Below are 13,662 nucleotides of genomic sequence, written 5' to 3'. Positions count from 1 at the left end.
TGTAAGCAATAGAAAAGAAAACCCTTCATGTCAACCTCAATCAGACAAACAAGATCCAACTGAACTTGAGCCAAAACAATTTTTTATCCAATTGAAAACTGTGAAAAAAATATTATATAATCTAGTAATCAATAGTAAAACTTTAAATAAACTTTTAAATGAGACTGTTTACTCAAGCAAAACTACCTTGTATATGCACAGTGCAGTCCAGGACTCTCCTAACAAGTTTTGCTACCTAATCTGATTCAGAGATGATTAATTGTTGGAGGAGGAATGACCATGTAGTTAATTTCTTTAGAATTCTTCAAATTCAAGATATTAGAAAGGTAGCACACGAGTTACGCACTGGTCCATGATGACGAGTTGCTCTGACACATATGAAAATTTCTTTAGTCATATGACTGGCTTTGAGTGTCTCACTGCTATGGTAACAGACATAAAATGACACTCTTCACATATGCATATGCATCTACACATACTGCATATGTACAAATATATGTTATTGGTTTTCAAAAGCATAAAAGAATCAAAATTTTGCATATTGTTGGTCCAATATAGTTCTTGGTGATCTAAATTTTCATCAGTGATTTTACAGAAAGGATTTACTTTTTAACACTAAACAATTTTGGAATGTTGTTGTATTGTGTTCATCGCCAACTGTAACTGTAAATGTCTAATCTGGGACCTGAAACAAAACCATTTGAGAGACACTGTTCTACGTACATCCCATTTGCAAGACAAGAAATCTCTTCTGTGCAAGAGCAGGTTTGAGCAGAGCATTTCTGCAGGGAGCTGAGATTTATGGTTTATATGACATTTAATGGGCCTTTTTTGTTCCGTTTCCACTCTCTGGCATAGCATGAGAGCTCGTGCGGAGAGGCAGCATATGGTGTTGATGTAAGAGCTTTGCCAGGTGTGGCTGAATCTGAGCTTGGCTCCAGCGCACAAAGGGAGTACAGTAGATCCCACAGCCAGGCAATCAGGATGGCTGCCTTAATACAAACTAAACCATTGGCTTTATATTTGTGGAATCTTCTCTAATTCATTGTCCCAAAAGGACTATAAGGTATATTCATGAGATCCTGCCTAAGGCAACTGTGAAATCTATAAGGTTTTATACTTAATTAGTGCTCTTTGGACATCAAGTAGAGGCCCAACAGTACAGAAATAATAAAGTTTTTACTTTAAAGGGTTAGTTCACCAAAAAAAATTCTGTCATCATTTACTCACCCTCATGTCAATACAAACCCATGAGACTTTAGTTTATCTTAAAAAAAGAAAATATTTTTAATTAAACCTGAGATTTCTGTCCCTCCATTGAAAGTCCATGCAACTTTGACGCTTCAAAAAGTTCATAAAGACACCGTAAACGTAATCCATATGAATTGAGCAGTTTAATTAAAGTCTTCTGAAGAGACAGTCACTTTATATTATTACCAGATTGAATTTAGGCTTTAATTCACATATAAACATTGATCAATGCACATTTATTGAGCTCATTAAATAGGGTAAACGGAAGCTCAACCATACTTGTTTGACATTTGATTCATATGGATTATGCTTAAAATGTCTTTACAAACTTTTTGAAGCATCAAGGTTTTGCATGCATGGACTTTAAAGGGCACCTATTATGCAAAATTCACTTTTACATGGTGTTTGAACATAAATGTGTGTTGGCAGTGTGTGTACACAACCAGCCTATAATGATACAAATCCACTCCTTTATTTATTTATTTATTTTTAATTTCCATAAATCATAAGCAGCCATTTGCAGATTCTGGGCAAAGTGACGTCACTTTGCACAGGCCCCGCCCACGACTGCTGACAGACTGTGTATGCCGTATTAGCATACACAGTCTGCCATTTTCTCCAGGCTGGAGCAGCTGTAGCGACAAGAACGTCTCGTAAGCAATTGAAGTGTTTTGTTGTTGTATGTAAGAGTGAACATAACAGTCTTCATGTACTCCTGACATCAGAGCCGCTGAAGACACAGTAGATTAGTTTTATTTTTGAAGGGAATGCACCACCATATACCTAAATTTGTTTTTGTAAAATGTGTGAATGTCAATAAAAAGGGACAATACAAAACACAGGTTTTGCTAAAAAGTTGTTACTCAAGGATGGATCACTACCAACTGTTCTTGATCCAGCTTATAGTCTCCAGAGTGATACTGGATACGGCAGTAATGAAAGGGAGAGCACACACTTTATTACAGTTCATCTGAGTTGAATTACAGATATAAAGATAACCAGTTTATAAAGATAACCCCGAAAAGGCATAAGATCTGTATATGTTTGTTTACTATTAATTTTATTTTTTATTTTTTTTTGTAATTCGTTGTGTATGTTGATGATAATGCAAGGGAGAGAGAGAGTTTATGGATAATATTTTAATGCACACTTCTTGCACTGTGTTTTATTAAGCTCTTACAGTGATTTACTGGAGTCACAATGGATGCTTCATCTTTTGTGTGAAGTACAATAAATGCCATAAAACTCATCAGTAAAGTTTTGGCCATCATTCGGACAGGGGTCCGGTACAACAGGCTTGTACTGATAATGCATAAAAGCAAGATGACAACATTAGTTATAACCGTAATTAAACTAAACTATACATGTCCATGCAGCATATATTCTCTGGCTCTGTAGGCATTATTGTCCAAATACGGTTCGGACTGAACACTGTTACTGACAGTTTCTGACATTATTAGTGCATCCTGACTCCTGACACCAGAGAATGAGATCTTGAAGCTCCGCCCTCTTAGGCCGGGAGCAGCAGCTCATTTACATTTAAAGGGGCACACACTAAATCGGCACATTTTTGCTCACCCCCCAAAAGTGGCAATTTTATCATGCTATAAAAAATTATCTGAGGTATTTTGAGCTAAAACTTCACATACACACTCTGGGGACATCAGAGACTTATTTTAAATCTTGTAAAAAGGGGCATAATAGGTGCCCTTTAATGGAGGGAAAGAAATTTGTCAGTTTTTTTTTTTTTTTTTTTTTTTTTTAAGTCTTCATTTGTTTTTAGAAAATTAACAAAACTTATGGGTTAGGAATGACATGAGGGTGAGTAATTAATGATATAATTTTTATTTTCGGATAAACTATCCCTTTAAATTAAACAAAATTGAATTACCACATGGAACAAACACTGGGTCATATATTGTATTAAATACTGTATATGTGACACATGTGATGCATCTCACCTGGAAATTCCCAGCATAATCCTCCTCTTGGTCACCATTGTACCCTTCCTTCAGAGCGATAAGAGTAAAGCCTCTAAAGTACGCAGGGTTGGTTGCATACAGGGTTACTGGAAATAATCACAATAATTATTCAGACTTTTCTGGTTGATTTCACAGGTAATAAAAATCAATAAAACACATACAATTAGGTATTTCACAAGTGTGTTTGCCCGTATTTTTAGCTATTGAGGTGAAACTTTTTTTAATTGTTTGCAGTGGAGGGGCTCAAGAAAGTGGCTTCAACTTGAGTTCTGGTGTGAAGGGATGCTGAAACAGCTGATGCCAGAACAAGGTGCACTGCTTATGCTCCAGCAGTTCACTGAAAGATTAAATGGGCTCACTCCTCCCGAAATTTAATTTAGGAACTTCACTTCTTTTGTAGTAAAAAAACAAAAACAAAAAACAACTCTAACAACCCTATGTCTTGTATATCTTATATATTTTTTCTTCTTTCTATACTTTATGCTCATATGCAATATTTCAAACATACATTATAATGCACATATACGCAGATCATTGATCAATGCACACAGTACAAATGGTTAGAAAAATTATAAAACTTTGACTTGCATAGTTAAATTACACATGAAACTATGTATACAAACACTGATCTAGGATTATATAATGTTTGGTAATGACCAATTAGTAAACGTTTGTGTAATGTACTAGACATAAAAAAAAAAAAAAAAAATGTCATATAGTTCAGATACAATTCATATACACACTTTTGGTGTCTTTTAAACCTGACATTATCTGCAGTGTTCCTTTCGTGTCTCATAACCTAGTACGCTAGGCTACCTAATTATACAGAATTTTGACAGCAGGTGTATACAACAATTTTCAGTATCATGGAGAGAACAGGGCAAGCTGACGGGGCCTTTTTTTAAAAGAAATATGACAACACTGCCTAAAATAAATCAAGCCATCTTCTGTATTTAAAATATATTGAAAGTTATATAAGAGCTTTCAGCAGTACTTAAACTGAACAATTTGTAATACTGCAAAAATAGAAAAGGTTAATTAAAAAACACATTTTTTGGACAACAGAAACAGTAGTTAAAAAATTAGATTAAAATTAAATATGTGACAACGTGCCTTGATATAAATGTGACAACTTGCCTTGAAATACTACTGTCCTGAAAACACGTTTAACAATTAAAATCTAACAACATTCTTGCTGAATGTATGCTAATGTGTTACTGTTATTACTTGTTTACCCAGCAGCTACAGTAGCTATAAAAAATATATACATATATGATGATATTTGTAGTTGGTTAGGTAGTTTGGAAGAGACACAAAGCGCCAAACCAGCAAAGCCATGCTAGACCACACAAACGTAACCTTTCACTCAAAACCTCATATTTACCGAGACAACTCGCATGACAACAAACTCCAGTTTCCACTATCATTTGGCAATCTGATGCCCAAACATGCTGTCTATGTAGGTAACTCGCTAGTTTTTGAGACACAACGCATATCTCCAGCGCGCGCACTGTGAAGTGTCTCTATCCGCGCCGGTGGTCCTAACAACAGCTGAAACAGTGACATGTACCTCGATAAGTGCTGCCGGGATGATAATGCTCCGGGTCTCCTTCCACTCGCAGTCTGAACTCATTGAAGCCCTCTCTCCTGCCTCCAGCTCCGTGCGGCTGAGCCCGCGTTATCCAGTTGCAGTAGCCGTCAGATGGAGCCGCTCTGTCCGCAGGCTCCTCCGGCACACTCGCACACACGCATCCGGTGAACAGCAGCAGGACACGGGCTCTCCACATCTCCGATCGCTTCACTTTCATTTCATCAATAAGCATTTACAAGCGTGTGTCCAGAGTGTTTAACTCTAGTGGAAACTAAACTTGGCTGTAATAACAGTCTCCCATATACGCAGATGCTAATTTTTCCGCCTTCACCGTGTTATTTTGCCATCCTGGACTGAAGAGAGAATGAGAGATGAAGAATCGGCCGCCTGTGCCGAGTGGCACATTTAGAGTGGACTGACTCTAGAGCTGCTGCTGTCTCACACTGACAGCTGAATGGATTCAGCCACACAAACTTAAAACAAAGACCACATGCTCAGAGCAAAGAGCCTCGTTTTTTTTTTTGTTTTTTTTTTTTGTTTGTTTCCCCCAATTTGTTTTCACAAGATCGTCACTTTTTTTCGACCAATGTATATTCCTTAATTATAAATGCAAGGGTTTTTTTTTTTTTTTTTTTTTTTTTTTAATGGAACACTCATCATGCCTTTATATTAGAGCACCTAATTACTCGGCTCTCAAGGCAGTGCTGTATTGATGTTTCTCCTTAAATACATTTTTTGTTAATTTTACACGTTTTAAGATGTAACATTAAAACTTAAAAAAATATAAGAATGAAAAAAACACGTTAATTCAAAATAGTATCCACAACGATGACGACATTATAATATTTGCATTGCAAATTTTGATTGGTCTTCTTTGTTAAAAGTCACCATTGAATTAAAATGGACAATTCTTGATTTTTATGGAATATTGCCATATTTATTATAAATGATTTATCAGTGCACATTTTTTTTTTTTTTTTTTTTGTGCCCTCGCAATCTTTAATCGAAATAAGTTACACTCCGTCTTGCAGTGACATCACTTCTCTTCTCTGATGAGGTGTCACTTCCATGTGATCACAGCAATAGCAAATGACAATGATCCAACAATCCAATCAATTCCCAATTTGAAATTGAAATCAAGTCACACCCTACATTTTTTTTTTTTTCTTGTTGGAGAAGCCGTTTATCTTGGATACATACAAGTCACAATAGGATAGAAACAACTGGAATGGAATCGCAACTTCCATTTCATCCCAACTTTTTGCATAATGTGTTGTGATTAGCAACACAGAAAGGAGTGTGTAATTTCTGCACGTCACCAAACCAGTGTTGGGTAAGTTACTTCAAAAAAGTAATTAATTAATTACATCATCAATGTTGTATTTAAAATAATTTTCTAATTACTCTGTCTGAAAAGTAATTTTTAATTACTCAATAAGTAACTTAGGTACTAATTACTTCTTAAAATCCTTATAAACCTTGACCGGATAGACAATAGAAAGGAAACTCTTTTAGACGACAAATTATTACAGTTATCTTTAGACAACAAATTTAGATTTTAAATTCAATATTGATTTAAACAGAACTGTTAAACTAATTTACAGTATGTAACGCAAGTACATTATAAGTAACTGTAATTTAATTACCTAAAAATGAACAGTAATCCCTTACTTTACTTTTTCAGTGGATAAGTAATTTGATTACAGTAACGCGTTACTTAGTACACCCAACACTGCACCAAACCATACTGCAAAAAATGATGTTTCAATTAGGTTTCCTGAACACTCCCCTATCTGCCATTAGTCAGACAAACAGTCCCATACCAAGCACACACTATTGGTTAAGACAATGCTGTTTGGTCAGGATTCCTAAAAAAGATGAAAAGTGAAAAGTCATCCAAAATGAAAAGTGTCATAATTTACTCACTTTCATGTTGTTCCAAACCTGTATTTACTTTCTTACTTTCTTCTGTGATTTTTTTTTTTTTTATTTATTTATTTTTCATGCAATGAATATCACCAAAACTGCTTCCAAAATGTTTCAGAATATCTTCTTTTGTATACTGCAGAAGAAAAAAATGCACAGGTTTGGCATAACATGGGGGATGAATCATGACAGATTAAATGATGACAGTTGGGTTAAATTACTTAAAGTTGACCAAGCACTGTGATCGGATAAAGTATTTAAGATTTAGGATTTATCATTATTTAGTATTTAGGATTGTTTATTTTCAACAAAGTGCCTGATCGTGTCAGTTGGGCATAATTTTGGATGTTATATTTAAAGGATTAGTTCACTTTCAAATGAAATTTAGCCCATACCGCCATTTAGCATTAGCCGTTACGCTTGTTTGGCTAAAGGTTGCAGGCTTGCCTTCCAGTGGCTTTGGTATAGAGGGTATGCATTAATGCAGTGTTTCTCAAACTTTTTCTGCCATTCCCCACTAGGGAAGGGTTCCGAGCCCCACCTGTCCGCAATCGCCCCATCGAAATGGTAATAAACTAGGCTTTTAGTTTAACTGTTAAAATTTATTAAAATATATTTTATTAACATTACATTTTAAAAACATAACTTCAAATAACAGCATTAAAAACTTTCAAATAGAGAAAATAAAAGTGCAATTATATTATCATTTTGTATGAAAAGACTTTGTTCAAAAGTAAATAAAAAGAATTAGGAATTAACCCTTTCATGCGTAAGTTTAAATTAAAATATTCTAGCTGAGTTTTTTGTTTCCTCTTATTGTTTCCATGGCGACGCTTCATGCTTGTCACGTCACACACCGCAGCTACAATAACACAGTAGCTGCAGTGTGTGACGTGATGTATGACAGATGTATTGCTTTTATTTAGTTTCTCCTTTTTTAAAATATTCACAAACTTGCTTACCATGTCATCAACTATCAGATATTCCAATTCTCAAATATTTGTGAGTGTGTTTTGTCGTTTAAAAACCTATTTAAATGATCTTGAATCTATACCGCGAAACGGGCGCCGCCATGTTTATTTGTGCAGCTGCTCAGAGAGTCCTGTCAGTCGGATTTACAGCACGTGAATTCATCAGTTTCTTCCGAAATCCATGTAAGTAAGTGGCCGTTGATCTGGGAGAAAAATAGAGTAAACTTTATAGTTACTTAGACTATGTGTATCTGATATGAATAAAACAAGTCAGCAAATTATATTTGAACTGATTGTTATTGCTGCTTCCAATGTGTATTTTACATGCTCTAAATGTATTGTTTTACTAGTACTTATTACTAGTACTAGTTAGGCTACTTATGGATTTTTAAACGTATGAAACCTAAAATAAACATTATGTTGTTGAAAACACTGCTTAGTTCTGATAAATGTAAAAGCTGCTGAGCGCGTCCGTCTCTGGCTCAGTGCCAGCCAAAGCTCGAAAGCGCAGTTTGAATCTGGCAGTTATGTGACGTCGCTGAACGTTCTAAATCCCATATGTGGGACCGTACCGCTCAAAAGGTTAATAGAGATGGGCACAAAAAAAGACGGGCACAAAAATGACCAACATTCCTTTTTGTCGCGCCCCACTTGTCATGTCTCTATTCCCTACCAGTGGGGCGTGCCCCACACTTTAAGAAACGCTGCATTAACGTCACTTTCCCACCAGAACACGCTCCCTCAGCTGGACTGAGTGGCAAAAGAACCTGCTGCATGACTGGAATTAATAGGGGAACTGCGAAACCACGAGTAAAACAAACGATTATGCTAAAGGTTGGGCTCGAGAGTGTTCTTTATAACATGTCAAAGAAACCTAATCCATGGATATTGACATGCAGCCAGGTGTTTCCTTTAGGCTATGTACCTGATTTCGACGCCGGGGAAACACATAAAGCAAATCTGCCTGAACGCTTTATAACTACAATATAGGTAGGTCTAAATCACTTATATCAATGTTATATATATATATCATCCAGCCCTAAAACTTGTATAGTTTTTGTCAGTGTTTACTTAAAAGCACCCAATTATGCAGAATATAAGATAATAAATATTTAATTGATGAGTTGTCAACACAATATATAACAGTACAATATACAGGGTATGATTTTACCCCAAAATTCATCGTTTCGACACAAAATGATAACTGCAAATCCATGTTTCTCTGCCTGGAGTCCAGTTGTTTCTGTGAATTGCAGCAATTTAGGCTACCTCTTTTTTTCTGTAGCTAGCTTTTGGCAGTCTGTAAAAATATACCTAAGATTTTGTGTCAAAGCTATTTGTACAGTTAATCGCAAAGCTCTTTCCCGTTTTGGATGTGTTTTGTGTGTTTTTTTGCGGCATTCACGCTGAAAACCAATGCTGCCACTCAGTGGGCGTAACCGCAGTTATAACGGCCGACGGTGACGTCACGTGCATACACTCTATAGACCTTATGTAGCCCCGCCCCTTTTCAGCGCTGCGCTCGTTGTCTTTTGTCTTCTGGTTTGTATTTCCACAGCGATCGCATGTATTTATGAATGAACTGCTTGTTTTAAAATCTTCCTGGTCTACTGACATCTATTATGATATCTGCTTCGAACATTACAATGCTCATGATAACTTTCATTAACTCTACAATTAAATCCACTTCACCAGCTAAATATTATTTGACAACAGTGCCATAGAAATATATAAAGCTACCACAAAAACGGAAGTTCAAAGACAATTTTATAAAGATGGCGCTTGTTTCTCAGGTGCATAAGGTTGCACTGTAGTCACGCTGCCCAGACAATGGAAATCAAGGGTGCGAAGTCACATAAAGAAAAAAATGAAGACGACTGTAAAAGATCAGGTAAAAAGGAAAAACTTACCATCATCCAGCTCACGGATCACAAGCTTGGCGCTTTACGAGTGATCATGTTGCAGTGCTTCCCACAGGTTTGAAATATACTTGCGGTGGTAGCCGGGTGAAAAATCCTCCTATTACCCACAGCACAAAAATGGTCTACTACATGTGACAAACAAATAATGTGTGATTTTTTTTTTTTTTTTTTTTTTTAACAGTATTTTTATTTATTGAAATTAATTTTAATTACATAGCATACTATTACATTTAATTACATACTAATATTTTGCATTATTATGCATTGTAAATTATGCAAAATTACAGCATTTAAATGGTTCTCCTTTTCCTATGTTCTCCTTGCTGTCATATAGTGTCTCTCTCAGTGAATGGGACACAGATTTTACTAGTAAAATTTATATAATAAATAATATATGTGTGTCAAATAAAGTTCTTAGTCTTTTCTTCCTGTGGGGGAGACTACAATAATTTACTATGAATTAAATGGAAATCAAATTAAATACAATTTATTGTGTAACCAAAATACCACTAATGCCCAAAAGAAAAAGAAAAAACTTAGCGTGTGACTTTTAATTATAAACAAGCCCGAAATACACCGGGACTCTTATTTTGAAATGTCTACACAGTTGCAGGCTGATCCTTCCGATTCTTACAACCGTCTAAAACATTTATATAAAGGCCATAAAGTAGACAATGTCATAATTCATCAAATTGAGTTCATTAGCAATCGCTAATGAAGTTAGCACTATCCCTTGGGGGAATCCCTGCTGCCATTTTGAAGTGCATTCCACTTCGTGAAGTGGACAAGGGAAGTTTATATGGACAGACCCTCGCTCCCCACAATGTAACACGATTTTGACGTCGCCACACATCGCATTTAATTTACCCCACCACAAACAACTTTATGATCTATTAATTATTTTTAAAAAATATTTAAAAACAACCCAAACACATATAAATCTACTTCATAGCGGATTCCAAGTGATCAAGGGTTTAGGATGTTCCAATTGAGCCCATTGCAAAGGTTCTGCCAGTAGTGGGCTCTCATCCAACATAAGCAATGACTTACATCCGAGTCAACAAGACTGAGGGAAGTTAGCGAGGAAAGGAATGCTAACTGGAATGCAGCCTAGGAAGTATGATTAGCAAAACTTGAAATGGCTCAGCGATTTACTGCAGAGCAAGTACTGAATGCAATAAGAGTGTCACTGTCACTTGATGATGGATCTGGTGAAGCTGTTAGTGACCAAAATATTGATTTTGAAAATGAGGAAATGAAAAAATATGTTTGAGATTGTGAATGGGTTCATTTTGCGATCTCAAACATATTCTCAAAACTATCATTGGCTGAATGTTCTGGGAAATGAGCTCTGATGAGGACAGTGATGATGGCATAAAACATCATCTCAAACGGAACCCTTCCAAGCTCCAAAAGATAACAAAATATGCTTTATTTTATTCTTCTGTAATTTTTACTCTAATATCGGGGAGTTGTATATTATCGTGACAGGTAGAGTCATCCGTGTTAGATATCAAGCGTATAGCGTTAGTTCTGGCAGGTCACGTTAGTCAAGCTCACATCAGCTGATTCACATTGACCTATAGAAATACGACGCCTATCACCGCATTCATATAAATATGGTCCATTCAGTATTATCAGCAGCTTTATCACATTCCTCAGGAGCTAATTACCCTCCTCCATCCCCAGCTCCTCCTTTGTCCAGTCAGGATTTGCCCTTCTGATATTTCTTTTGATCAAACTCATATTCTTCAATTATGTTGTTACATGAATTATTGTCATTAAGAAATTAATGATATTGCAATACTTGGTTCTGTTCTGTTTACCCTAAAGGGGGGTTATCGTTGCTCGTTTTTGCCCAGAACAGAACCACACTGCCAATACAAACTGTATGCTAACTGCCAGTCATCTTTGACGATAGTGATCCTGACAGAAATAGATCCGTGTCGCTAAAGGCCCAAATATGTAAAGCCGGGCTTCCACTGCAGGAGTTTCAGGCCGATTTATTGCCCGATTTACCCCTCCCCCCAAAAAAATCGCGTCCATGACATTGGTCGGTTCCGATGTTTGGCCCAGATTATCAGGTAATGTAAGGCGTTTAAAGATAGAATTTTTAACCTACCGATCTGTTCACGGACACATCGGGGCTGCCCCGATTTTTATCAGACATGTTTGATGATTTTAAATCGGGAAGATTACGGCAGTTATTTAACAACAGAGAAGTGAAATGAGGTCGCTTTTGAAATCGCGACCGCGACAGCGGAGATGGCGTAAAGCGTTGCAACAACACGACTGTGTATATTGCATTGCATTAATTCAAATGATTTACAGCACTGTAAAGTCTTTATAGACAAAATAAAATGCATACCAACCTTTATTTTACCAAAGAAATGCATCAATTCGGCGGCGTTTAAAACTGCTCTTTCCTGACAAGAATGCAAAACCCCGCGCTCTGTGTACCCATCAGCTGGGATGTTGTAGTAAAGCAACCGCTGGGTTGATGCTTCGGAGGGCAGGTGGGGGAGGGGTGTATTGATGAGCCTCTAGGGATGGGTACCGAAACCCAGTGTTAAATTGGCCCCGGGGCTAAATTATGAAAGACCGGTGTCTCAAAAAGCTCTGACGTTAACGGTTCTGCTATCAGTACTGGAGAAATTATGAAGAAAATACAAGTACATTTATTATTGCTATATAGACATTATCTTGCTAATTCTATCTCGGAGTCGCTAGCTGTTTCTGTATGCAATAATATTAATATTTGGCTATGATTCATTTTTGCTATTCGCAATCCAGAAGAGAGATCGCACTCACGCAGAGGAGTAGCGCGTGCACAACATGAGCTCTGTTTAATTGTGGTGATGGAGAGAACTAAACATTCAAACTTACACTTCAGGCCTGTGATATTAAGCTAATTTTATTTTTGATTTCGATTTTGGCTTCCAAGGATCATCAGAAAGAATATATTTGAGGTAAAACTATTAAAACACCTTCCTTCTCTTCACAGCTGTGCGCATTCGTTCCTCCCTAAACCCAAACTTAACATCAGAATCAGCACAATCGGAGATTGTTGTAAAATGCAGTCTTTACTGTTGCTAAATTGCGGGACATATTTGATAATTATCAGCGTTTTAAAATGTTGAAAGCACAATAATCTGCGCAAGAGACGCTGTTCCCTATGTTGAATTGTGTGCGTGTGCTCCAAAACGGATCGCAAATAGACAAACAAATTACACTTTGGGTGCACATCTAAACAATCAAATACACACAAAAATATGTTAAAATGACCGGCTTGGAGAGTGTTTATGGAAGTAAAATAATGCCATATGTTTTTGAAACAAAAGCATCTTGAATTGCACTACTTGAAAAAAAATATGCATTGCATTAACCGGGCTTGTACAAACCCGATTCCAAAAAAGTTGGGACACTGTACAAATTGTGAATAAAAAAGGAATGCAATGATGTGGAAGTTTCAAATTTCAATATTTTATTCAGAATACAACATAGATGACATATCAAATGTTTAAACTGAGAAAATGTATCATTTTAAGGGAAAAATAAGTTGATTTTAAATTTCATGGCATCAACACATCTCAAAAAAGTTGGGACAAGGCAATTACCACTGTGTGGCATCCCCTCTTCTTTTTATAACAGTCTGCAAACGTCTGGGGATTGAGGAGACTAGTTGCTCAAGTTTAGGAATAGGAATGTTGTCCCATTCTTGTCTAATACAGGCTTCTAGTTGCTCAACTGTCTTAGGTCTTCTTTGTCGCATCTTCCTCTTTATGATGCGCTAAATGTTTTCTATGGGTGAAAGATCTGGACTGCAGTCTGGCCATTTCAGTACCCGGATCCTTCTTCTACGCAGCCATGATGTTGTAATTGATGCAGTATGTGGTCTGGCATTGTCATGTTGGAAAATGCAAGGTCTTCCCTGAAAGAGACAACATCTGGATGGGAGCATATGTTGTTCTAGAACTTGGATATACCTTTCAGCATTGATGGTGCCTTTCCAGATGTGT

General features: G+C 36.6%; 1 protein-coding gene across 1 annotated transcript in view; it reads right to left on the bottom strand.

Moving 5' to 3' along the window:
- The window catches only part of spon1a (spondin 1a), a 212,455-nt gene extending 206,697 nt beyond the window's left edge, over positions 1–5,758 (bottom strand). The window contains exons 1-2 of the mRNA XM_051871019.1: positions 4,804–5,758; positions 3,213–3,319 (exon numbers count right to left, since the gene is read on the bottom strand). Of these exons, the coding sequence (XP_051726979.1) occupies positions 3,213–3,319; positions 4,804–5,056 (360 nt within the window). The 5' untranslated portion in view covers positions 5,057–5,758. The remainder of the gene's footprint in view (positions 1–3,212; positions 3,320–4,803) is intronic.
- Between the last annotated feature and the right edge of the window lie 7,904 nt (positions 5,759–13,662).

The sequence above is a fragment of the Ctenopharyngodon idella genome, chromosome 18, assembly GCF_019924925.1.
Source record: "Ctenopharyngodon idella isolate HZGC_01 chromosome 18, HZGC01, whole genome shotgun sequence".
Classification (NCBI taxonomy): Eukaryota; Metazoa; Chordata; class Actinopteri; order Cypriniformes; family Xenocyprididae; genus Ctenopharyngodon; species Ctenopharyngodon idella.
The sequence above is the reverse complement of the archived record's forward strand: the minus strand, read 5'-3'. Positions and strand labels throughout refer to the sequence as shown.